At 36.7% G+C, this 22,981-nt stretch overlaps 1 protein-coding gene across 1 annotated transcript in view; it reads right to left on the bottom strand.

Moving 5' to 3' along the window:
* The window catches only part of LOC121636957 (dynein heavy chain 8, axonemal-like), a 47,960-nt gene that overhangs the window by 18,146 nt on the left and 6,833 nt on the right, over positions 1–22,981 (bottom strand). Inside the window, exons 3-53 of the mRNA XM_041980824.1 lie at positions 22,848–22,932; positions 22,413–22,564; positions 20,448–20,634; positions 20,154–20,317; positions 19,573–19,749; positions 18,837–18,950; positions 18,259–18,366; positions 18,035–18,136; positions 17,810–17,956; positions 17,527–17,724; positions 17,251–17,327; positions 17,042–17,141; positions 16,793–16,912; positions 16,567–16,702; positions 16,280–16,467; positions 16,103–16,183; positions 14,108–14,224; positions 13,810–13,929; positions 13,469–13,604; positions 13,292–13,395; positions 13,116–13,222; positions 12,950–13,028; positions 12,675–12,795; positions 12,086–12,258; positions 11,875–12,001; positions 11,347–11,582; positions 11,115–11,219; positions 10,893–11,006; positions 10,733–10,795; positions 9,687–9,787; positions 9,381–9,518; positions 9,040–9,280; positions 8,732–8,931; positions 8,037–8,190; positions 7,771–7,934; positions 7,539–7,641; positions 7,142–7,246; positions 6,831–6,992; positions 6,016–6,240; positions 5,703–5,875; positions 5,408–5,586; positions 5,128–5,315; positions 4,950–5,036; positions 4,757–4,864; positions 4,542–4,676; positions 4,253–4,414; positions 3,902–4,148; positions 2,286–2,527; positions 2,036–2,176; positions 1,704–1,935; positions 66–208 (exon numbers count right to left, since the gene is read on the bottom strand). Of these exons, the coding sequence (XP_041836758.1) occupies positions 66–208; positions 1,704–1,935; positions 2,036–2,176; positions 2,286–2,527; positions 3,902–4,148; positions 4,253–4,414; positions 4,542–4,676; positions 4,757–4,864; positions 4,950–5,036; positions 5,128–5,315; positions 5,408–5,586; positions 5,703–5,875; positions 6,016–6,240; positions 6,831–6,992; positions 7,142–7,246; positions 7,539–7,641; positions 7,771–7,934; positions 8,037–8,190; positions 8,732–8,931; positions 9,040–9,280; positions 9,381–9,518; positions 9,687–9,787; positions 10,733–10,795; positions 10,893–11,006; positions 11,115–11,219; positions 11,347–11,582; positions 11,875–12,001; positions 12,086–12,258; positions 12,675–12,795; positions 12,950–13,028; positions 13,116–13,222; positions 13,292–13,395; positions 13,469–13,604; positions 13,810–13,929; positions 14,108–14,224; positions 16,103–16,183; positions 16,280–16,467; positions 16,567–16,702; positions 16,793–16,912; positions 17,042–17,141; positions 17,251–17,327; positions 17,527–17,724; positions 17,810–17,956; positions 18,035–18,136; positions 18,259–18,366; positions 18,837–18,950; positions 19,573–19,749; positions 20,154–20,317; positions 20,448–20,634; positions 22,413–22,564; positions 22,848–22,932 (7,368 nt within the window). The remainder of the gene's footprint in view (positions 1–65; positions 209–1,703; positions 1,936–2,035; positions 2,177–2,285; positions 2,528–3,901; positions 4,149–4,252; positions 4,415–4,541; positions 4,677–4,756; positions 4,865–4,949; positions 5,037–5,127; positions 5,316–5,407; positions 5,587–5,702; positions 5,876–6,015; positions 6,241–6,830; positions 6,993–7,141; positions 7,247–7,538; positions 7,642–7,770; positions 7,935–8,036; positions 8,191–8,731; positions 8,932–9,039; positions 9,281–9,380; positions 9,519–9,686; positions 9,788–10,732; positions 10,796–10,892; positions 11,007–11,114; positions 11,220–11,346; positions 11,583–11,874; positions 12,002–12,085; positions 12,259–12,674; positions 12,796–12,949; positions 13,029–13,115; positions 13,223–13,291; positions 13,396–13,468; positions 13,605–13,809; positions 13,930–14,107; positions 14,225–16,102; positions 16,184–16,279; positions 16,468–16,566; positions 16,703–16,792; positions 16,913–17,041; positions 17,142–17,250; positions 17,328–17,526; positions 17,725–17,809; positions 17,957–18,034; positions 18,137–18,258; positions 18,367–18,836; positions 18,951–19,572; positions 19,750–20,153; positions 20,318–20,447; positions 20,635–22,412; positions 22,565–22,847; positions 22,933–22,981) is intronic.

Here is a 22,981-nt window from a genome sequence, read left to right as displayed (position 1 = left end):
TTTTTCAAGGAAAACATAATGACTTTTTGGCAAGAAAACATTTTGGTTAAAGCCAATAAGATCACCTTGCGTTGCTTGGCAATAGTGTCTAGCAGGAAAGAGGTTCTTGTGTTATCCACATTTGGCACGAGAATGGAGGTGTAGTTTGGCGCATGGTCAGTTGGATAGACATACTCTTCCACAAGGCTGTTCCAGTGACACCATTCACCTAAAACACAGACTCCCAAGTTTATAATAACATATAAACTTGTTTTCATCCCAAATACTGTAGTTTTGTCAAAGACGATGACAAATAATTTATTGGATTATAAAGTTGGGTATACACAATAAGCCCTTTTGCAACGGTGTTGTGATGCACTGTCTGTGATTAATTTTAGACACCTAGGGAATATAACTACATCATTTCAGAGTATGCCCTTATGGACAAACAAAGAAAGTCTGACTAAGGCAGATTAAGTCACCTTGATCATAAGTTCTGAAAAAAACACTGAATCGTTTTACTTTAATCTTTACTCTTTGTTTTAGCAGATTTGTAGATTATGACTAAAATTTCCAAGAATTACTTTGGTTGGTCTTGAATAATGGTACAAAAACATTTTGTATCACAACAGCTAACTAGAAGGTTCCTCTCAGGCGTGCATATCCAATACAAAAGGGTTCTGACAAAATGGGTCTCCATGAGACCAGGAACTGTATACAGTATCATATGAGAGTCCCTTCTCTATACCCATTTGATCTTGTTAAGGGTAGTATAAGGCTGCAGCCTAACCCAGTTGTCATAGGCTAAGAGGCAGACACATGTAAGACAGTCCAACACAAGGCTAATATAAAGTGTGTCCCAATTCAGGGTCTGCACACTTCGAATACGCAGACTACGTTGGCTACAGAGTGTCCTCCGTAGTCTACACACTTCAAAGTCTGCTTAACGTTTGTGAAATGGGACAGCCTACCTAGTCAACAAGAATTTCCCATAGCAACAACACAGGATGTTGAATCACTTAAACCGCTGAAATTACTCAATGGACACTTCAGTGGACGCTGAACACGGACCGGCAACACCGACAGTAAAAAAAAAAAAAAACGGTTTGAGGCTCTCTTGTTTTTTCAGGCGGTACACACTTCATTAACCCCTTAAAAGTCCTTGAATATCAAATATTACCGATTTTAGTGTCACCCTTTTAACAAACATGCTTTAAATATACTTGGTTTTCTAACGTTTGTACTAAAGTGTAGTTAAAAAAAAGTGTACGTTTTTTTAAATAAAACTTTATTTAAACTTAATACGACTCTTCTGAGGTTGCTGATTCGCCACCATCTTGTGCGTAATGAATTCTGGGAGAAAAGAGACCACAAAGGATGCATCACCAGCGGCCTTCGTTTGAGGCTAAACGAAGTGCGGATTTGAAGAGTGGATTCAGAGGGTCCTTCAAATTCTGTGAATTGGGACAGTACTTCGCGCACCGCGATAACTTATGTGACCGACAAATCCGCACTTCGAAGTGTGCAGACTTTAAATTGGGACACACCTATAGAGACAGACAACCATATACAGTCATAGCTATAGTGGCATCTATGTAGGTGAAAGGACATTTAAACTCTGCATGGAAAGAACAGAGCACTTTTTGTTTGTGCCAGCCTAATTCAAGACTTTAAATAATGCATGAAGAAAAAAAAACAACTAGAGATATTTTCCATGACTATACCATTTGTGTTGACCATGTACTCAAACATAGTTTCTCCTGGCTTGGTTTGAGGCAAATCCATTTTGCTCTCATGACCTCTTATGTAGACCTCCAGCTTATCCCGGTCTTCTAATTCCAAAAGAGCTCCAAGGCTCCACATCAGGCAAAAGACAAAAAGGCGCTCAAGGTACTTGTTTCCAGCAAATCTTCCTGTATCTTTGGTTGGAAGGAGGCCCTCCAACAGATTGACAGACTGAAGATGGAACATAGACATTTCAGGGTTAACAAGGTTAACATGTTCTGAGGCTGCATCTAAAGATGTTTTCATTTTCAGCACTTTTCTAAATACACACCTGCATTATGTAGTTACACTCCAAAAGCTCCATTTTGGGTTTAAGGTTTTGCTTCATATACAAGTAAACATCTTCAAACATCCTGTCATACAAACGCATAATGCCGTCTGCCTCTTTTGCATTGCACTTGTTGATCCATCCCTAACACAAAAGCAGTGTTCTATTTAAGGACTCTATTGTTTATAAAGTACAGTTTCTTAAAAATAAACAAATGAATGACTGAATGAATGATTTAATTATACAACTGTACCTGCAGTATGGGTTTCCAGCTGAGAGCTGAAGAGCTCATGAATACCATGCCAACCCGTGACACCGTGGCAGGGGAGGCATTGTCCATGTTGTGAACCTCAAACACCAGCTTGCAGGTTGGTGACATGGTGATGCGGTCACCGTTAGCCAGGGTCAGTGTTTTGTTATCATCCAGCACCGAGTTGAGGTTCTCTATCCATATGGCATCCACCGGACCATCCAGCACAATCCATATGACTTCCCCTGTAGCATACGCATGTGAAAGAAGTTAAAGGGTCAATAAGTGGAAATTCATTATTTCCAGATTGAAGGAATTAAAAAAATCGCTATGTGAAGAACCACAGGTGTAATTTGATTTGGGGTATTGCACAATGTCATACACCATTTCTCTGTGTTGATCTCCAGACCCTTGTTTACAAGCTAGTCCAGCTGTGCATTCATGTATGTTCATGTGAATCGTTGCCCTTGCCGTGTCCCTTTTTATAAAAAGGCCACAGCTTGTGAGCAATGATAGTGCATATTTTCAAAGTGAAATGGCAGAGAATGTAACGAAACATTCAACGGAAGATGACCAGGATCCGACATTACCTCTAAAGATACAACAGTCGTAAGCAAGCTGCTGAAAAAACAAAGGGACAAAACCCAGACTAACATTGGCCAAGATAGAGCGCACTGTGAGAGCTGAAGGTGCTACAATTTGACTCAGTGCTAGCTCATCTTTTCCTGGACAAGAAAGTAATCACATAAATGTTATAAGTTCAAGATTTTCCACCAAATGGTGATATTGTTTGCCTTTAGCCTTAAAGATTTTTTAAACATGTGGCCCTTGATGGGGCCTACAGTACAATCACAAGGAGTTATAGACGAATCCGGCAAGCATATTGTGTGTTGCGGCAGTGACTTTATTGTGAGTCCTAATTACCTCGTATCTGACGATAGGACAGCACTATGGATATATGGGATGATGGCAGTAGACAGTGGTCCACTGTTACTGATGAGGGCATCTAATCTGACATTATCAAAGTTATTCTTAAAAGTTATTTTTCATATTAGTCATTGGTCCATTAATGTAACCTCCGCTTCATCTGAAACTGCTTTTGACAATCCACACTGGATTATAAAACAAACCTCCTTTATAATTTATCAAAAATTGGTAAAGAAACATCTTTAAACATTTGCAAAGACTGTCAATTTTTTATTTCATCTCTATTTTAGGCTGAAAGACACCATAGTACATGATCTGTTTGTGTTGCAGACCAAATGATTTTCATTAAGAGGAGTTACTAGAATCTAGCATTAGCTAAAACACGCTACTAGTGTTATTAAAGCATAAGCTATAAAGTTTAGCAGACATCTGTGTATTAGAGTTTTGTCAGTGAAGCTCTGAGAAAACATCAAAGCATCAGCTTTATGTATTTTTTTAAGATGTTTGTTAACTGTAAAACTGTGCACAGCTATTTTTTGTTATAGAGGACTCTGACATGTTTGTAATGTTTTTTGCATTGTAGTTAATTCAGCAGTGCATTTTTCTTCTGGTTATATTCAGAAGGAAAAAGAAGATTTTAAAATTCATTCAAATGTTTCAGTTTAATGCGCAAACACTGTAGTGTTACAAACCCTTCTTAGCTTTGAGTGACCTCCGCCACAGTGTGGAAAAGATTCCATCAGTCCAATCATTTGTGGCTGTATCCAGACGACCAAACATCTGAGGAGCAGTAATTGCTTTGGGGTTCATGCGCATCTCCTTGTGTGGGGTTCCACATTCAGTCAGTGATCTCATAAGAATGTTGATAACTTTGGTCTTCCCAGCTCCACTTGGGCCTAAAGTCATCAGCCCGTGACGCACCTGTGAAGCCTCATAAAGCTGATAGCAACAATACCCGTAATAAACTAGTAAGTATGGTATTATTCAAGAAACAATATTAAAGAAATATGTGCGAAACAATCAAGCGAACAATTTTAAGGAACCTGAACAAGCTTGAGGTTCCATGGAGGGTGGTTGACAAGACCAGCAAGCTCAACTTGATGGGCAACAGCAGCTTGAAGATCAGTGTTTGAGCTTCCATCCAACTGGATTCCAGGGAACAGGTCATTGATAAGACTGAGGAAGAGAGGCTCATCCTCATCCACCTGGAATATAGAGAATAATTTGTATACACAGCACTGTAATGTTGACATGTAGTATAAACATAATGCCCACAATGCAATACAATTCAATTTTCCACATCTGTAGATCAACACTAAATTTTTGTTGTACCAGTTTGGACAGATTCATGTCACGAAGCACTCTCATGACAATGCTTGACTCTGTGTCATCAGGGCGGGCTCTTTTACAGGCCCCAAGTGTTCTTAACACAGAAAGGATGTTCCTTAGTCCAAAGTCATAGTGCACCTGACAGATAGCAGAGGTTGAATCATTAGGTCCACACTCAAATAAAGAATAAATTAAGCATTGCTAAGAAGGAATCTCACCTGTTTTGTAAGTTGTTCCTCACACAGTTTGTAAAGGACAAAGAATTTCTGTGCTAAGATAACATTGTCATTGAATCCACAACTTGCCAGTTTGACTCTCATAATGATCTGTCAAAAACAACAGTGAAAAGGAAACTGTAAAGACTACAACAAATAGAATATTTTCCCTCTGGTAATAGTAGCCTTGCCGAACCTGTCGGTCTGGTACCATCATGGACACTGCCCTGAACTGCACTTTTAAATTTTCAGGAAGTTCCTGACGACCTGCATATCCAGGGTTCTAAACGAAGAACAATATTTTTGTATAAACAGTCAAACAAAGGTTTTAGACTTTGTTTCTTATGGGATCCCTATGCATTTGTGCATCTTACCATAGTGATAAACAAGCCAAATTCTGGATTCAGATCCACACAGTCTCCATCGGTAAAAATGAAGGTGCTTTTGTGTTTCTTGCGTGCTGTCAGAACAATTGAGATCTGTTGAGCTGCAACAGAAAGCACTGGCAGGTCGATTCTGTTGAACTCATCAAAGCAGCCCCAGGACCCTGACTGGGCAAGGCCTAAAAAAAAAAAAAAAAAAAAAAAAAAAACCCAGAACATAAGTGAAATTGTACACTACTGTTTGATAAGGAGTTTCATTTTTTTAAGATACCCTTATATATTCTGCCAAGTCCCCTGAAGTCCATCTGGTCTGAGCAGTTGAAGACGACAACATACTTGCCAAGGCAGCGGCCCATGTCTTTAGTGGTTTCAGTCTTACCAGTGCCAGCTGGCCCAGCAGGAGCTCCTCCCATACTCATGCCCAGAGCCTGGGCCAGAGTGATATAGCACCTAGGTAGATTAAAAAAAAAAAAAAAAAAAAATTTTTGGATGCATTGTAAGAATTTACCTCAATAAAGAAACATCAGTTGTTAAATAGTCTAAAACATAATTTCTTCTTTACTTGCCTGTCAGTCAGAGGAGTGATGACCAGACGATCAGTGCAGCCTAAGAACTCATTCTGATAAATGAAGTCCACATTAGTGATCGATACAATAACCATGTCCAGGTCCTCCTTGAAGTAAAATCTGCTCTGCTTCAGCCATTCAAAGTCACTGACACATTTTATACGCTTCTTGACCTAAGAACAAAGTGGAATATAAATCTTAACATGCTGCAAAATAAATAAAACCCATAAATAAAAAACAGTGATTCACTGATAAAATACATTATCAATTACAGTATTCTTAGTTCAGTAAGATTTTTTTTCAAAGATCTTACCAGGTCATTAAAAATATCACTCTGGTGCACGTGAATTGTGACAAGTGTCTCATATTTGACCCTGTCAAATTTACTTAAGTTGTATGTGGTTTGTTTAATGAGCACTGTAAGTAGATTAAGAAATCTCTTGTTGGTAACAGGCATGATCTCTTTGTCATCTGCAGCATATCTCAGGGCCTCCTCGGCATCTCTTGTCCAGAGCATCTGGATTCCCAGCAAGCCCACCTGAAAAAAAAGTCATACAATGCAAAAAAGATGAACTTTAGGACGTCCATACATGCAAAAGCCAAATATGAGCTTTTATTCTAATACCGCGTTATATCTCAACACAACAAAAGGTTTGCAAATTTGTTATTTCACAAGCTTTTAACACAAAGTATAGATAACAGCCATGGCAACTTTTAGGTTGTCTAAGTCACTAATGAGAGACATGAGCTAAATTGGAAAAAGGTCATTTTTGCAAGTATTTGCTATCATTTAATTTCTGGATTTTTTTGAATGAACTAAAAAGGTCTCTGACAGTTACCACTATGCATTTTCAACTCAATCTGAATACCAGAGGAAGTTTGGCTACTTAGGCTGCTTTGAGAAAAAGTGATGGCTCTTGTAAAAGGGCCACATCTTTTTCAAACTTTTTAAAATGTTTGGTGTGGAAGAATTTGAATGGACATGGGTTTTACAGAAGACACTTCTTGTCACAAAGTTGTCAGCAGTTTAAATCTTTACAACAAATAAATATCAGAACACCACTAACATGGCATGTGAAATCAACACATTAAGTGTATTTACTAACTCACACACTATTGTCTTCTCACCTGTGCTTGATACTTGTCAAGGAAAGAAAGTAGGTCAAAATCTTCATCATTTATCTCCAGATCTGAAGCTCTGATGATGGAATGCAGTGACACCTGCTGTTGCTGCAACAGCTCCCCGAGCCAGAGCTCCACTGCTCCTTCAGCCATGACAGAATTGTTCAGCTGAAAGGATCAAAATGCATACATTAAAAATCTACCGTTCCTGTGATCAGTGATTGTAACCATATACTTAGTTACAAATTTTTATAAGTTATTTATTTATTTATTTAGTTTTAAGATTTACTTTACTTTTGTAAAAGAGTCTGACATACCGGTAATCTCTCCCCTTCTTGTGAGAGGACAGCTATGATCTTATTATATTCTGCTGGATGAAACTCTGCTTCATTGACATTGTCAAATATTCCAAGAAGATGTGACTGAAAAATAATTATCCCAATGATTTATTTTGCTCATGTTTTGGCAAACAAATACAATAAAATCAAACGTGAGTGACAGGAATTGTAGTTATATTTTTTAAGTTATTAAGGGTATATCATTCATTATAAATTTGTTAAGAAATCATAAACATGAGAATTTCAATTTTTTGAAATATGCTGACAAGATTTAAAACTTAATGCTGACATCAATACAAAGGAATGAATTGTTTTTTTACAATAAAAAGGAAAAAAAAAACTTTTGTAGTGGCAACTTGATCAAATGCATCCCAACCTGAATTGTGTGAGAATCACTTGCTTGTCCAAGGATTTCCAAAAGAGCCGGATCAGACACAAAGAAGAACCGTGGAAAAATAAGCCTCTTTTTCTCAAGGTAACTGTTGAATTGGAAGTGCCGTCATCAGAGAGTGTTCTGGTACTTTATTATGAAGGTTTATTTATTTCATTTAGATTTATACTTTTTTTTAATCTTTCAGGTCTAAATGATTTGAAGCAGTGAGAATTACCCTGCAAGAGATTTCTGACAGAGCTCTAGCTGTTTCTGCAGTTCTGGCAACTGTTCCACCAAAGTCATATCACCAACACAGCACTCCACCACGTTTGGGACCTTTCCAGCTCTCTGCATGATCTTAATCCAGGACTTATCAATATCCTGAAATCGTTTTGCCTCCTGTAATAGGATGAAACAATAATAAATAAATAAATAATTTACTTCAGGAATTATTCAACAATGTAATTTAAAAAAAATTATAATAGAGAGGATGAACTGCACCAGTGGGAGGTCCTTGGCGATGTCACCCCCAACAAACACAGCTTCCAAATACACCCAGAGGTTTTGTACAATAATCCACTGTTCAAGAACTTGAGATGATGTGGAAAGTTTGGAGACCCAATCTTGGATCTCTGTTTTATAGTACGCACTGTACCTGTGAAAAACAGACAAGGACAAAAGTTACTTAAGAAGTTAAATGAAATAAAAAACTGCAAAAATAAATAAATATTAAAATAAAATAAAATAATAGATTCTACGTCTTAAAACATGTTTCTCAACTATCTATCTGTCCGTCCATCCATCGTGAACTATTCTGTCATAGAGAGCATCCTTTTTTACCTTCAAAGAACTTGAAAAGGAACTATTAAAATTCAGATGACCCAGCTTTCTACCAGCCCTTAAACGCATCATGTATGGTGGTGTGGTGAAGTTGTATGAGACTTTTAAAGTTCCAAGCATACATTTATTTTGTGTACCTCAACTTTTAGATATTTGTTTACACAGTTTACAAACCATGTATTAAACACACAGATATATGGAGTCGCTCTTCTCTCCATATTCTTTCTTTTGTAAAACTGGGTATAGTAACTAAAGTGTAGTAGCTTTCCTGTTATTATGCTGAACATTCAAGGCTCCTAAGTAAATGGTTTAGCTCATGCAATCAAAATTTGAAGGTTGTGTTTGATTTATCTTACCGGTTGCTGAGCAGTGATCCTAGCACCATCAGACTATCCTCCAGGAAGGTAAGTATCTCAATTGTCGCTGCCCCTTTTAGCATCAGTTCTCCTCTATTCTTGAACGTCATCATGTTCAGGGTTTGACCAGACCACTGTTCCTTTACTTGTGTCAACTTGGCCTCAATGTCCTTCTCCTTCACAGCTGATATGCAGATGTCCTATAAACGCAGAATCCCAGGCATAGAAGGGTGGATACATACGAACAGATGAAATACTGTGGCTGGAATAGTGCTGCAAAATAAAATAATATCAAACTGCCAACAAACCTCAATATCGTCCTTATACTTCAACAGAGGTGCTTCCATGATGTTCTGCAGTGTAAAGGTATTGGAATCCACCTCAAACTGATGTCCAGTCAAGTTTCCAATCCGGTCCCAGTGTCTCCGCATCATAGATTTGTTTGCCATCATTTCAAGCAGTGGACAGGACTCATTGAAATCATCAATGGTCTTCTTTAGGTCAAGAAAGGCTTGCCACTCCTTCAGTGCTTTGGGTAGCTTTCGACACCTGCAAATAGAAATAATAAACAATAAATATTATAAAAAGACATTAAAAATTTTCAGCAATGTTGGCACACAACTCTTTCAATAGCTTAGAAATATTTCACCTGTTCTGAAATTCCAAAAGTTCTGCATTGATCTGTTCAATGTCCACACGAGTCCACAGAATTTTATAGTATCCATTGATCTTTTTCATCACAGCATCGTACAGACTATAAAGTTTTTTAAGCAGATCAATCTCTTTTCTAAAAGAAACATAATAATGGCTCAGTTTATGTCATATCTTAATTAGTTAGGATACATTCTTAAACAGAATTTAACAATGTAGAAACAACAATACTGTAACCTCAGTATTAACAGAATTGTAATTGTTATGGTAATGCAAGGAAAACTTCGTTAGGACAGTAACAAACTTTTTCTGGTGTAGAAGGGCATTCTCTGTAACTGGCAAGCCAAGGAGCTGCTCCCCAGATGTATATGTGATGGAGTTTTTCCACAGGTCATCAAATCTAGTCTGTAAAAAGAACAGTTTTAGAATTTTGTTTAGTAAAGCACGTCTTTGGCCATCTAAGCACTAAAGGCACAAAACTGCAGCAAGCGACAGGCCATATATCCAGAAAGAGAACTTAAACCTGTTATCACTTTCCACTGCTACACGGCAGACTTATGAATCTTCTTCAGACTTGTGAATACCCCATACCAAGCCGTTGAGGAAGCCTTCATAGTCGTGATGTAGAGTGAATTACAGAGAAAACGTATATCGAACAGTACTTTTTTCAGCTTTTTAACATCTCTGAGGGGAAAACTGGCCTCCTGAGGATGATGATTGGTAATGTAGCAACAGTGGAAGTGATGCTTCTGATGGAAATCATGGTGCTTCCGTCCATACCAATAACATGGCAGAAGCACCACATGTGGAAGATGACAACTCTGAGGTTTTACCTAACCATGGTTGGGTAGGCAGAATTAGAACATTTAGGAGAGTTTCTGGATGTAGCTGAGGCAGCAGGAGTGGAAATGTTGTGGGAGCAGGTTTAGCTCATTGTAAAATTTATGGACTCTAATACGGCTGCCAACATGTGAGGCTACAACACGAAATTAGATTAGAGTTTTAGAGTATAATTACTATCATAAACTCTGGTTCTATTTAATATTTCTTCTCATTTACAGTATGCCTTAAAAACTTCAAAAACTCTGGTGCCTAACAGGTTAAAATTAGGCTCAACAAACACTGCAAGCTGTTTAAAAAAACTAAATTGAATTATATCTTAATGTAGATTTCTTCATAGCTCTTTGTTGTGACTTCCTTTAAATTTAAACTTACTAGGTAAATCTTTATCAAAATGTTTTATCTTGCTCTTTAAACAAGATGATTCTTCAGGACTTTATTTTTTGTGTACACTTCTCAAACATGAAACATGTTTTTGGAATATAAAACAGCACTGAGCAACAGCGGTACCTTAAAGACTTGGAGCTGCCTGCTGGCTACATGTGGAGGTATACCTGCAACCATGGGGCCTTCCTGAAATGCGGGACCACACATCCTGGTAAATAAATTTAAACTGACAATCTTCTGCAAAACATGCAAACACAGACTAAAGCATTCCCAGATTACTTACAGAGTCATACTCTTGCATGAAAGTGTCAACCTCCTTTTCAAAAGCAGCAACACACTCCACGAGATTCTTTTTGAAGCTGGGCTGCCGACGGACAAGCTCATCTTGCACTGATATCTAAGAAAGTCCAAAATCAAACTTGAAGATTTTTGTTGAGTTACAGAAGATCACATTTTAAAAGAAAACAAAAAACAAAATAAGTACTAATGTCTTTATAATACTAACAGCTTGAGACTGAAGCTGTGTGAAGCGATGCCTCAGGTTGTACACACCCTCTACTTCTCTTTTGGTTACTTCAACTTCACTTTGGGTCAGCATTTCATAGGCTTCCTGTAAAATACATTATATATTTATTTTTTTCTTTTTGGCTGCAACCTTTGCAGATCTGAAGGTTATTTATGGTGCTCTGCTTAAACTACTGTATATCCCTAAAAACAAGTAATTGTGGAAGTTATACCTTTATGGAAATCAGTGTCATGTCAGTTTGTATTTCGGCATCTCGAAGTTTTGACAGGGCCTCCATGGCACAACGCACATCTTCCAGATTAGAAACAGAATGAGTAAGTTGTACAAAGTATTTTTTAATATGTAAGCTAGTGTCGATCATTTTCCCCCTGTACTCCTCCTTCAGGTATCTGCAAATCAATTTCTTCCAGGCTTTGGTCTCAGCTGTCAAGACCTTCTTTAATGAGCCTGCATTGACGAGAAAAAAAGAGTCGATGGAAAACTAACATTTCTCCCATTGGACACAAACTAAGTACAACCTATGAATGAAGGTTTAACAATGAAATGTTTTGTACTATGTAGATTTTTCAACCATTATTTATGTTACACTGTATCATTATTTAGAAAAGAAAAACTAATCAAAAATACAAACGTAGAATGTACAGCGCTAATTCGGCAAAATTTGGAAATGAAATAGGAGTCAGTGTAACACTCGCTCACTCAAAATCTTCCAAAAATCTAATACACATGAATAATTTACCTGTTGACATTTCAGTTGACCCAAAAACAATCACAGACTTGATATCAGCTATTTCTTGCTCAACAGAGTCGTAGTACTGGATTTCAGATTTAAACTGGATCAAGGATGGATTGCTGTGCACAAATTCCTTTCAAAAGGAAGCGTCACATTGTTATTATCATAGGAAAAACAGATTTCAACATAAACATGTCATGTTTGCAGGAAAACAAACCTTGACTTTGAGGTTCTTGTCTTCTTCCCAAATGGCCCGGAAACGATCAAACTGCTTCAAAACATCGTTTGTTTTTTCCCTCCCAGAGGTGATAGCTGATTTCAGAAGGACTATGGCCTTTTTAATTTCCTTGTGTTCAACAATGCACTGGAAAAAATTGTCTTTTTTTGTGCCTAAGGATAAGATGAAAATAGAAAAAAAGAAAAGAAAAAAGGAATCAATCAACCAAAGGTCCCACTTCATCTCAATAATGTCCACACATCAAATTAAATGTTTTTTTTGTGTGTATTTTAGCAGACATTTACCTCATTAACAAACTCATATTATTATACACTGCTTTTATCCAGTCTGTAGAATCATCACCTTAATGTGAAAATAACATTTCAATCCCTCCCCCGCCCAAAGATGCCTTAAAGGTCAACAAATCAATCAGCGTCAACTGAATTAATTTCAATGTAAATTTGAAAAGACTTTACATTATAACTTATTAAAATGCCTTTATTTTCATCATGTATGAGGATGTCATCACTGTGAACCTGTTTTATCAGTTGTATTTTTTTCATGTATGTGCAGGCTGACGGTTAGTTACCTTTGTTTTGTGAGTCATTGTATCTGTTCTGTTGCCAAGCAACATCCTTGCTAACGTCCAACACAAAGTCAGTAACTTGATTTATGGCTTGCTGGATCTCATCTACATTAGGAATCATTATCTGAGGGCCACAAATTTCAGACACAAAAACAACATTTTTCCTTGGCAAGGAATTTAAGTTACGACTGGCAAAGAATTTCGGATAATCTCTTTTGACTCTAACATACCTGCTGCAGTGAAAAAACATGATCAATTCATGAATAGTAGAAACTCACCACATTGGGCTTGTCCAGCTGGGCTTCAGATTTTATTAGTGGGACCATGTTGCAGTGAGAATTGGACGTCTTGTATGTACTAAGAATCACATTTTTAGATATAAGTCTTTAATACACCATTATCATTTCTCTTTGATGTCCTTTTTTCAAAAATAGTAGTACTTACGGAGTGCCACAAATTCTAATTTTAAGAGTCTCCAGAGATAACTTGGTGGTTTTAATAAGTGCATCAAAAACCTTTGTGCTGACAAGTTCATAAAATTTCTTAAACTCCTGAAATAAAGATGTGTAAGTATTCTACAGTTTTGACGTGAATGGTTTGTAGCTAAAAACTAAACATACCTTTTCAAACTTGATTAGTTTATCTTTGAAATGACCTTCAAAAGTCTTCTCTCCAAACTTTGTGGTGCTCCTGTGGTGTTCTCTTGTGAATTTCCCAGTCATTCCTAAAATATAAAAAATGTAAGATGAAAATGATGCATTCAACAACTTTCAAACTTTCACTCAAGTGTCACACACCTGGTAGAGGTTCCTCCATGGTCTTGGGGCCTTTTCGTTCATAAATAGCACATAACACATTAGCCAGTTCCTTGACTGCTCCTTGAATAAGATTACATTTATAATCTAACGTCTTTGCCCACTCCTTACAAAGATTCTAAAATAAAAAAAGAGAAGGAGAAAGAGCTTTAGTATGAGTAATTCAGACAAGCAAAGTTCATAGTTTATTTGTAAAGGCAAAGGTTTGGGCAAACTTTCACATACAATTTTAACAAAACAATAAATGTTGTGAATTAACTGAAGGGAGGGACAAAACTTCTCTTTAAGTTTTACTTTGGAGAATAAAAATAAGCTGGTCATGCCTTATTAAGGTCGATAAGATGCTGTAGAGAAGATGCGTGATCTTCTGGGAGCTCAATCAGCACCGTCTCTGAGATTTCCTTAAGGACATCTTCTATGCCTTTCTCATAAATATCCTTCACCTGAAAAGAAAATAAAAAGAGCCACCTCAAGCAAAAAGCACCATACCGACTATCCAAAGTGTAAAATACAAAATGATTGTAGCTAATAAGTTCATTTCTAAACAATGTCACTGTAAACATGCAGATTTTTATGTCAAACGACTGGTAATTTTCCTTAGCCTTTTACTCACTTACATACCTTTTTTACAAGAGTTTTGAGCTCAAACAAAGTAACGTCAAGATTTTGGAAGAAGTTGTCCAGGAGCAAGGATGACCATGTTAGCTGCACTAAACCATCTCCAAGAGCAGATTCCACCTTGTAATTTATAAAATACATTACAACAGTCAAATTAAAAGCTTCTTTGGGATGCAGTGTTAAACACAGCAAGTTTCACATTAACTTCCACTTTTCACTACAAACAGGATCAACTGCTGTATTTAGCAGATAGTCACTCAAGGATACTGTACAATAAAAACAACAAAAACAAATAAAAATACAGACATAAAACGTGGAGCAATGGAATTACATAAAGTATGCTATATTTTGTGTGTGTGTATATAAATAGGTATATATGCTATCTTAAAAAAAAGGTGAGGTTTGAGTCTGGATTTAAACAGAGGGAGACAGTCAATGTTGTGAATATGTGAGGAGCAGAGCAGCTGAACGCTCTTCTCTCCATGGTGCTGAGATGGCTGGAAGGCACAGTGAGGTAGATGGAGGAGGATGACCCAGGAGAGTGGAAGCTCTGATAGATAAGGAGGAGCGAGGTTGTGGATGGCCTACAGTGTGTGCAGGAGGATGTTGAATTATATTCTTGATTTAACCGGGAGCCAGTACAGCTGCTGTAGGATTGGGGAAATGTGGTGAAAGGAGGGGGTTTTGGTAATGATGCGAGTGACTGAATTCTGGATCATCTGAAGCTTATGGGGATATTTCAGAGGGAGACTAAAAAGCAAAGAGTTGCAGTAGTAGAAAGAGAAGAGGCTGTGAACAAGGATAGAGGCAGTATGGGAGTAAGGGTGGTCAGAGACAAAGGAAGTTGCATAGGAGGAAATGCAGAGTGAGTGACATTATTAATCTGAGCATGAAATGATAATGAGCTATCAAGGATGATACCCAAACTTAACCTGGGGGGAGGGGTGGAAAGCTGTCAATAGAGAGGAAAAAACTGTCAACTTTAAACAGTGTCGATTTGGGTCAATTAAGGAGGATTTCTGTTTTACCACTGGAATTTATTTTGGATGAGAAGCTGGTGAGGAAGGAGGGGGGTAGTTAAGAATTGGGTTTGCTAGAGAGGCTGTGTGTCATCCACGAAGCAGTGAAAATGGATGTTGTATCTGTGAAAAATATGCCAAGGTGAGACAGATGAGGAAGAGAAGAGGTCCCAGGACCGAGCACTAGGGGAACACCTGATAATGGAGGAAGGGTGGGATATGAAGGACTGAGAGATAGGAGTGAAACCAGTCAAGAGGGGTTTTTGAGGAGAATTGTATGAGAAATTGTATCAAAGGCCACATTTGTTGAGGAGATCAATGGTGATTTTAAAGAGAGCAGTTTCTGTGCTGGGGTTGGTGAAAAAACTAGACTGGAATTGCTAATAAAAATTGTTTTTCGTCAGATAGTTGTGGAGTTGAGTAGCAACTGTTTTTTCAAGAATTTTGGAAATGAAAAGAAGGTTAGAAATGGAGTGAAGGTTATTGTAGTTGCTGGGAATCTAAACCAGGTTGCACTATCTGGGTGGCAGTTGCAGTTTTACAGAGAATGGGAACAGTTTCAGTGGCGAGTGAGAAGTGGATGATGGCAGAAATTAGGGGAAGAAGAGAAGAAAAGCATGATTTTACCAAGACTGAAGGGAGGGGATTAAGTAAACAGGTGGAGGGCTTGGGCTTACAGATGGAGGCTAAGATTTCTGAAGCATTTGGGAGTAGGAAACTGGAGATAAACTGACAAGGAGTAAAATGTTCATAAAAGGAGACGTGAGAAATCAAAACTGAGGTGCTGGTGGATTTAATGAATTTTCGTGTTGAAGAACAACATTAGGGAGTCAGGGGTGTCGGGTGGGTGCAGGTGGAAGGGGAAGGAGTCTGGGGATTGAAAAGTTTTGTTGGGCAGTGAAAAAAGTGTCTTGGTGTTACCTTCATTGGAACAGATTAGACCAGAGTAGTAAGTGACTATATATCTTCAAATTCTTACATTTCTTATTTTTGAAGCCAGCAAGCTGCTGAAATCTGGAGGTATACTCTCACATGTGGATTCATAATCCTCCACGATGGTCTATAATAAAGGTATACAAGCTCATTTATGTTAACTTTAACAAGATAGATAGAGAAATTTAACTCTATGAAAAACAGATAAATACACATAATTTACCTTTAGACGTAGGTGATTGGCATTTATTTTACTTTCTGTGTTGACAAGGTGTAAAGCCTGCTTTGGCACCTTTAGACCCATTTTGAGCAAACACTTGGCTTCTCGAATGACTTCATTTACTTTAGGATCTAAATTGACAATCCACTTCCCGGTCTCTGGGTGTCGAACCAGCACTTTAGTGTTCAAGACTGTTATTAAGAACAGAGCCAAGCCAGAGTTCAGATTAACAATGTCCCATGAGGGCACTTAACAGCATTAAAATACTATATCAGAACAAGAGAACCAACCAGAATCCAGTTTGGAAACCTTTTCCAACCATGTTTGGTGAAGAATAATCTCAAATTCTACCATCCCAGATGCAGTTTGATTGTACATTCTGACCACATCTTTTCCCTCAGGAGTTCTCAGGATATCAGAGTTGTCCTGCAAAGGAGGACAGATTTGGTCAAAATTAAAGTGTGAGTATGATCTTAAGTAGTTTTGGCTAATTAGCCAGTAAAATTTTTCCCTCACTTTAATGTATAATATGGGTTCCTCTATCTTTTTATAGAGGTGCCTGACCCAGCTGATCCTGCCAGCAACTGGGGGCATGTTCCTTGACAATGGAGGGTCCTCCTTCTGCTTGTCAAAAACCTGCAAACAAAGATAGCAAAATTCAGTTAAATGAATTGTGTCAATATCTATGCTTCACTTCAAATTTAAATATGGTTTTCAATTTTATTATCAGTCTATTTAGTATACAACACTAAGCATACTAGATACCTTCTTTACAAACCCCAATTCTGATGTATATTGCTGAAGAACAACACCAAAAAGGTTGGAAATTTGTTTGTCAATGCAGGGGAGGTTTAGCTTCTGAAAACTATGAAAAAAAAAAAAAATTAGACCCTTAATAATTTTCTTATAGTGACAGTTTAAATGGCTAAATCTTAATCATTATATCATATATTTAAATTGTGGTTTATACAGACCGCTGTAGTAGGCAGAGAGCTTGCTGAGATGAAATTATGTTTGAGAAGCATGAACTCATAAATATTTGTAGTTGGTTCTGTAAAAAAAAATAACAAAGGGATAATATTATCATCTATCTTTAGCTTCAAGCTGCAATGGTGCATGCACAATTTGCTAATTCTGCTAAAAAAGTTATTAAAAATTCATTACTGACCCATTAAGATCCACATCTAAAATGCAAGCAAATATAAGCTACTATGGCATGTTGTTGATAAAGAGCTGTAGATTATACATACCTCTATGTGGCTGATTTGATCCATGAATTTCATAAAATTAGTTTCAAATTCAGTTGACCTTGGAGCCAATATATTGTACTCTTTCCTTTTCAAATCCATGCATACAGTGCAGAATTGTCTGGCCAGATTCTCAATGCCTTCAATGTTCGATTTTCCAAGAGAGTCATATGTTTTGAACACTGTGATAATTTGTTTGATCTACAAAAGATAATGCTCACAGTTATTTGGAAAGGCTTTGTAATAAAGTGGGATTTAGATTTAAAAAGGTTAAGGATGAAAACACCTTTTCAAGTTGCTTGCAGAAGCTTTCAAACTTGCAGAAAATCTGGATCTCTGAAACGTCAAAGGCCCTCATTCCAGGTTTTTCCACTGCTCGTGACTTTGTTTGGTGAAAGCAGGACTGATACTTCTCATATAAACATATGCAGTCCTACCCAAGACAAAAGAATGACAAAGTTACTGTCTGCAGATGTCAGAAGATGTTTAGTAATACCCATTTCACAGTCACCTGCATTTTCCTAATGAGGTCTTCAGCATCTTGGTCCCATATGGAACATTTACCATTGTCAGTAATGTAGGATCTGCACTCTGCAACCATCTGGTTTGTGACCTTAAAAAGTTTTCAGTAACATAATTAGTTTTACAAAGAGAACTAAATCCTAATGTGTTATTAAAACAACATTTTCTAAAAACAATTAAAAAAAATTCTGCCACTAAATTCACTTCACTTACTTTGACAAGCAGTCCAGAAATCTTTTCACTTGTATTGTAATACCGTGAAAAGCTGTAAATCATGTGAATGGCACTGATGACATTCTGAATATCTTTTGCCATGGAAACCTGAAATTACATACAAGGACAGTCTCTAGTACTTCAAAACCTATTTATTTATTTATAAGTGTATATGGGATTATCAAAATGCTTCTGATTGTGACGTAAACATGTTGTTCTGCGCTTTAGTACAAATAAATCTATAGAAATTTGTGCAGCTGTGTATTTTACAGCATATCATTTCCAAAAAAGGACAAACTAAAACCTTGATTGAAAAATTGTGGTTTACAGTGTGGTTACTTAACAGGATTTAACAGGACTTTCTTAAAGTTTATGTTAATATTCTGCATTTATTGAACATAAATACATCCGTCCTCCGTTTTATATCTAGGACCTTAAAAACTAAAATGTATAACTGTGTAAAATGTACCTACATAACTGTTATCTGGACAGTACAACAAAAATGGAACAAATTCATTCTTATTTAAAATAACCAAACACAAGATTTCAATTGGCATCAGACTGAATGATATACATACTGGGTCACCGTTGTACAGTGGATGCAAGACTTTCTCCAGTGTGGAAAGGAATTTTACATTGTCTTGTGCCTCATTGACACGACCTGTTACCCTGTTTTCCAGGTCCTGCCATACCTACATGGGTAAATGGTGGCGTTAATGAAGACACATACTGTTTATCTTTAGGACTTAAGAGAAAATATACAGATTTTTAACTCATTTATTAGTTGCATTTTGTTTAATTAAATCCATTAATCCACAAATGTCTTTTTCAAATTATATTACATTAAGAACTAAGAAATGTATTACACTGACTTCAGAAGTATCTTTAAACCAATAATCCAGTGCATTATCAATTAATTTGCTTCCAAAGGACATCAAATAATTCAGCAGAACAAGTTGTGACATAAGCGCTCAAGTAAAATGAAGCATTTATTTTTTTTTTGTAGCAGCATTTTCAAAAAATAAGATGGCAACATACTCTGATTGGAAATATCAGTGATAATTACTACAATTTATCCAGTAGTAGTATTAACTATAACATCATATGCACACATTTACATGTTTGTACATTATTTTGTCACTTTTATTTTGTAAAGCACTTTGGGTTGCTATTATGTGCTTGATAAAGTGTTATATAAAGTTGAGTTGAGCTAAATTTTATTACATTTGCAGTACATTTATATTTGTATAAAAATCAAAACTTAGCCACATGAATAAAAACTAAATATAAAACAACTTTGATTTATGTGAGTACCTTCATAATTTTGCAAGGGCAGTGATGGAGCACAGTGACCACTGCTTTACACTCTGGGCTTTTGATATGACTGAGAATAGAGTTGAACCTTAAAAACATCCGTTTCCAGTGTTCTAACTCACTCAGCGGCCCCACTGAACCACCTTCTTCCCTCAACAAATCGCTCTCTATCAGAACCTAATGATAATAGGAAAAACAAAAAAAACAAAAAAAAAAGAAAAACAGAATTAATTTCAAAAAATATATTCTGCAGTTTTCATTTATATTTTGGGCCGAGTGATCAACAACCATTATCCTAAGAACATCTCCATTAAGGCTTGGTGTAGCTATGCATTTCTTTCCAAGTACTCCCAAACATTTTTTTCCTCACATTTCCCATATTTGTCCAGTTTGTCATGTCCAGTTTCTCAAACTATTAAAACCCCTATCATTCAATTTCTTTAATCAATTATCTTTCTGTCTGTTTTTGAGCCTTTCAATCATTACCAAATGAATTACCATGCTGCGCTGCACTAGCTAAAGCTGTACCATTTGACAAATGCACTTTTAATATCAAATATAAGCTCATAAATCTACCAAACCTGTTCGATTTGTTTGCACCAGTGCTTCAGAATTTCTTCAAGCCGTTTCACCGTGTCAGCGTTGGCAGCTGCAACTTTCATATCGCCAAGACAGGCCAGTTTGGATAAGTCGATATCGGTAACTGTATTCAGATGAACAATGCTGTCATTGTTCATCTGGATTTCTGATGTAAAAATGAGACAAAGAACAAGATCATTAAAACTAGTTAAAACTACCATTTGACTAATGTGCTTGGTTTTAAACATTTTAACAAATTACAATCATATATGATTAGCCAAACAAAAAAAACTTACCATCTAAAGAGCTTAGACAGTGTTTAAAAGAATATAGGAAGTTCTTTTTAAGCTTAGCTCCATGACTAGACTTCTCTAAGACACCCCAATCTTGTCCTTCCTCAAGGGCTGGTAGAAACATACTGTAGCAATCCATTAGTCCTTTAGAAATGCCATCCCTGGCATCAATCATTGAGAAAAAGATTTCCTATGAAAAAATAAACAAAAACATAAAAACTGTGAAGGATAGACATGAAAATATGATTAATGTGCACAATAAATTAGGGCAGAATTAAAAAAGAGAAAAAGAAAAAAAAAATTGTTCCCTTTTGTGAAAAAGCAAACTAAACATGACTACAGTTCTTCTGGTGACATTCATTTCATCTTTTTTTTAAAGTGACTTAATTTTCACTTCTTCCAAAAAGGATTTGGTGGGAAAAAAAAATTCTGTTCAAACCAGCCAATATAGTTATTGGAAATAGAGTTAGTTGTCTGGTGCATGAAGGCATTATATGATGCAGTTTGATGAGTTTAAAAATTGCACACCCACATGGTATCTGAGAATGTGCTGTATACAGCCTGTATTTTTAACCAATCTTTTAAAATAATCCAGATGTTTGCTACATTTTTCTCATGCATTTTCAACAATATGCATGTTTTTTTGCTATAGATTCAGTTCTACAAAAAAAGGTCAAATAATTTTGGGTTCCTTTAACAGAAAGACAAATGTATATAGTTAAAAATAAAAGTAATGGATGAAGTTGCAGCTGGCTTCAGGGTTGGCTCTCTTCACTTTACCCAGCAGTGGTGAAGCATACATGGGACTCTGCTGAAGCTAGAAGAGCTGTGTAGTGTGTTTTTATAGCAAATCATTTCCAGCTAAACAGGCAGTTTTTCACAGCTAACTTTTCTCTGCTTCGATGCTGAGTGTAGAAGAAAAGATTTAAAAAGTTAAAAGTAATGTAACATCTTGTAGAATCTGCGCCACGGTTTTGTTCCAACCTCCGTGGTGCGTCAATCCACACTGGGAGCACGTCGGGTGCGGAGTGCCCATGAGTGAAGTATGCCTAGCTGGATCTGTGAAATCACGAAATTACAGGAGAACTGGAGAATCTTGTGATTCTTCACTTCCAGGATAAACGTCTTAGTCATCTATGATGAAAAAAAAAACAAAAAACACTGAGACCCCCTGACCGATTAATGACATAATGTTTACATGGTTCAGGGGGCCTTTATTTTGAAATATACTGAAAGTTTTTACACTGCTCCTGTGTTTAATTTCCTGTCTGCCCCTATCTGAACTGCTGAGTTTGATGTGTTCTGGGTGCACGCTCTATCAAAAATAGATTCGGCACGTAAGTTTAGCGAAGAGCTGCGACAAGGCCCTTCTCGGATGCTTCTAACACGCGCCGGGGCGCACCCGGTGTGGACAAAACCACTGACTAAAATGGCCACGAATAGCCATGGACACTGCGGCGTAGCTTTAACGCACACACCCACCCAGTAGAAATGAGAGGTTAATCAGAAAACAGCCAGACCTGCTAGTTAAAATATTTAAAATGAATCAACTTTAGGTCTATTCATTTTGGGTCAGGTATTTTTTCTATTTTTGTTTCTACTGTTTTGAATTGAAATGCAATTTTTCCAGACATTACAAGAGCTTGAGTTTACAATATATCGGTGTCTAGTATATGATTCAGTCATCCACTAAAATCCATTAAAAAAAAAAAAAAAAAGTTGCTTTTTGGGGCAAATATTGTTATGTGATTAAAATGCGGTTAATCTAGATTAATTCATTACAAAGCCTGTAATTAATTATATTTTTTTTAATCGAGTCCAACCCTTACAAATGTATATATATATATATATGTGTGTGTGTGTGTGTGTGAATGGTGTGTACTTTTTATTTATTTCATTGCTTTACACAAAGATAAATATATTACAATTACAGAAACAAACCACCTCAGACATTTCAGACTATCTTACCTCATGTATGTTTTCTGGATTCACAGGAATATCCACTCTAGTCCTTGTGAATGTACAGCAAATCCCCGTGAGGTATGTGTTTGCTGGATTAGCTAAAAACAACCTCAGGACCTTTCCCCCTTCGGATGGTCCAGGATATGTGCGCCCACACTCTGAAATTAAATCCAATAGTTTTGTATGAGATGAAAAAACATTCCAGTTAATTTGTCCTGTGTTGTAATCAGTCAAATTTAGTTGATATCTGTTAGTAATATTGCACAACTGACTAAATTAAATAGTATTACAGTTTTAGAGAAATGTAATTCTGTATTCAGACAATCTTACACCTGTGTTAGTTAGTAGTATTTAAAACCTGTATAACGGATGTCAATTAAAACAGTTAATTGTTGCTAAAGTTGAAGTCTAAAAATGAAATTGTTCCATATTTATTCTTACCTATTCCTGGGACTTCAGCCTCCTGATACACAAATGAAATAGTCTTACAACCTCCTTCAGCAAAGAAATGATCAAAAGCAGCCAGCTTTTCCCCCAAGCAAAACCATAGTAAAAGAAAGAGAGAAAAACTTTAT

The sequence above is a fragment of the Melanotaenia boesemani genome, chromosome 3 (genome assembly GCF_017639745.1).
Source record: "Melanotaenia boesemani isolate fMelBoe1 chromosome 3, fMelBoe1.pri, whole genome shotgun sequence".
Classification (NCBI taxonomy): Eukaryota; Metazoa; Chordata; class Actinopteri; order Atheriniformes; family Melanotaeniidae; genus Melanotaenia; species Melanotaenia boesemani.
This window is presented reverse-complemented; position numbering and strand designations above follow the sequence as displayed.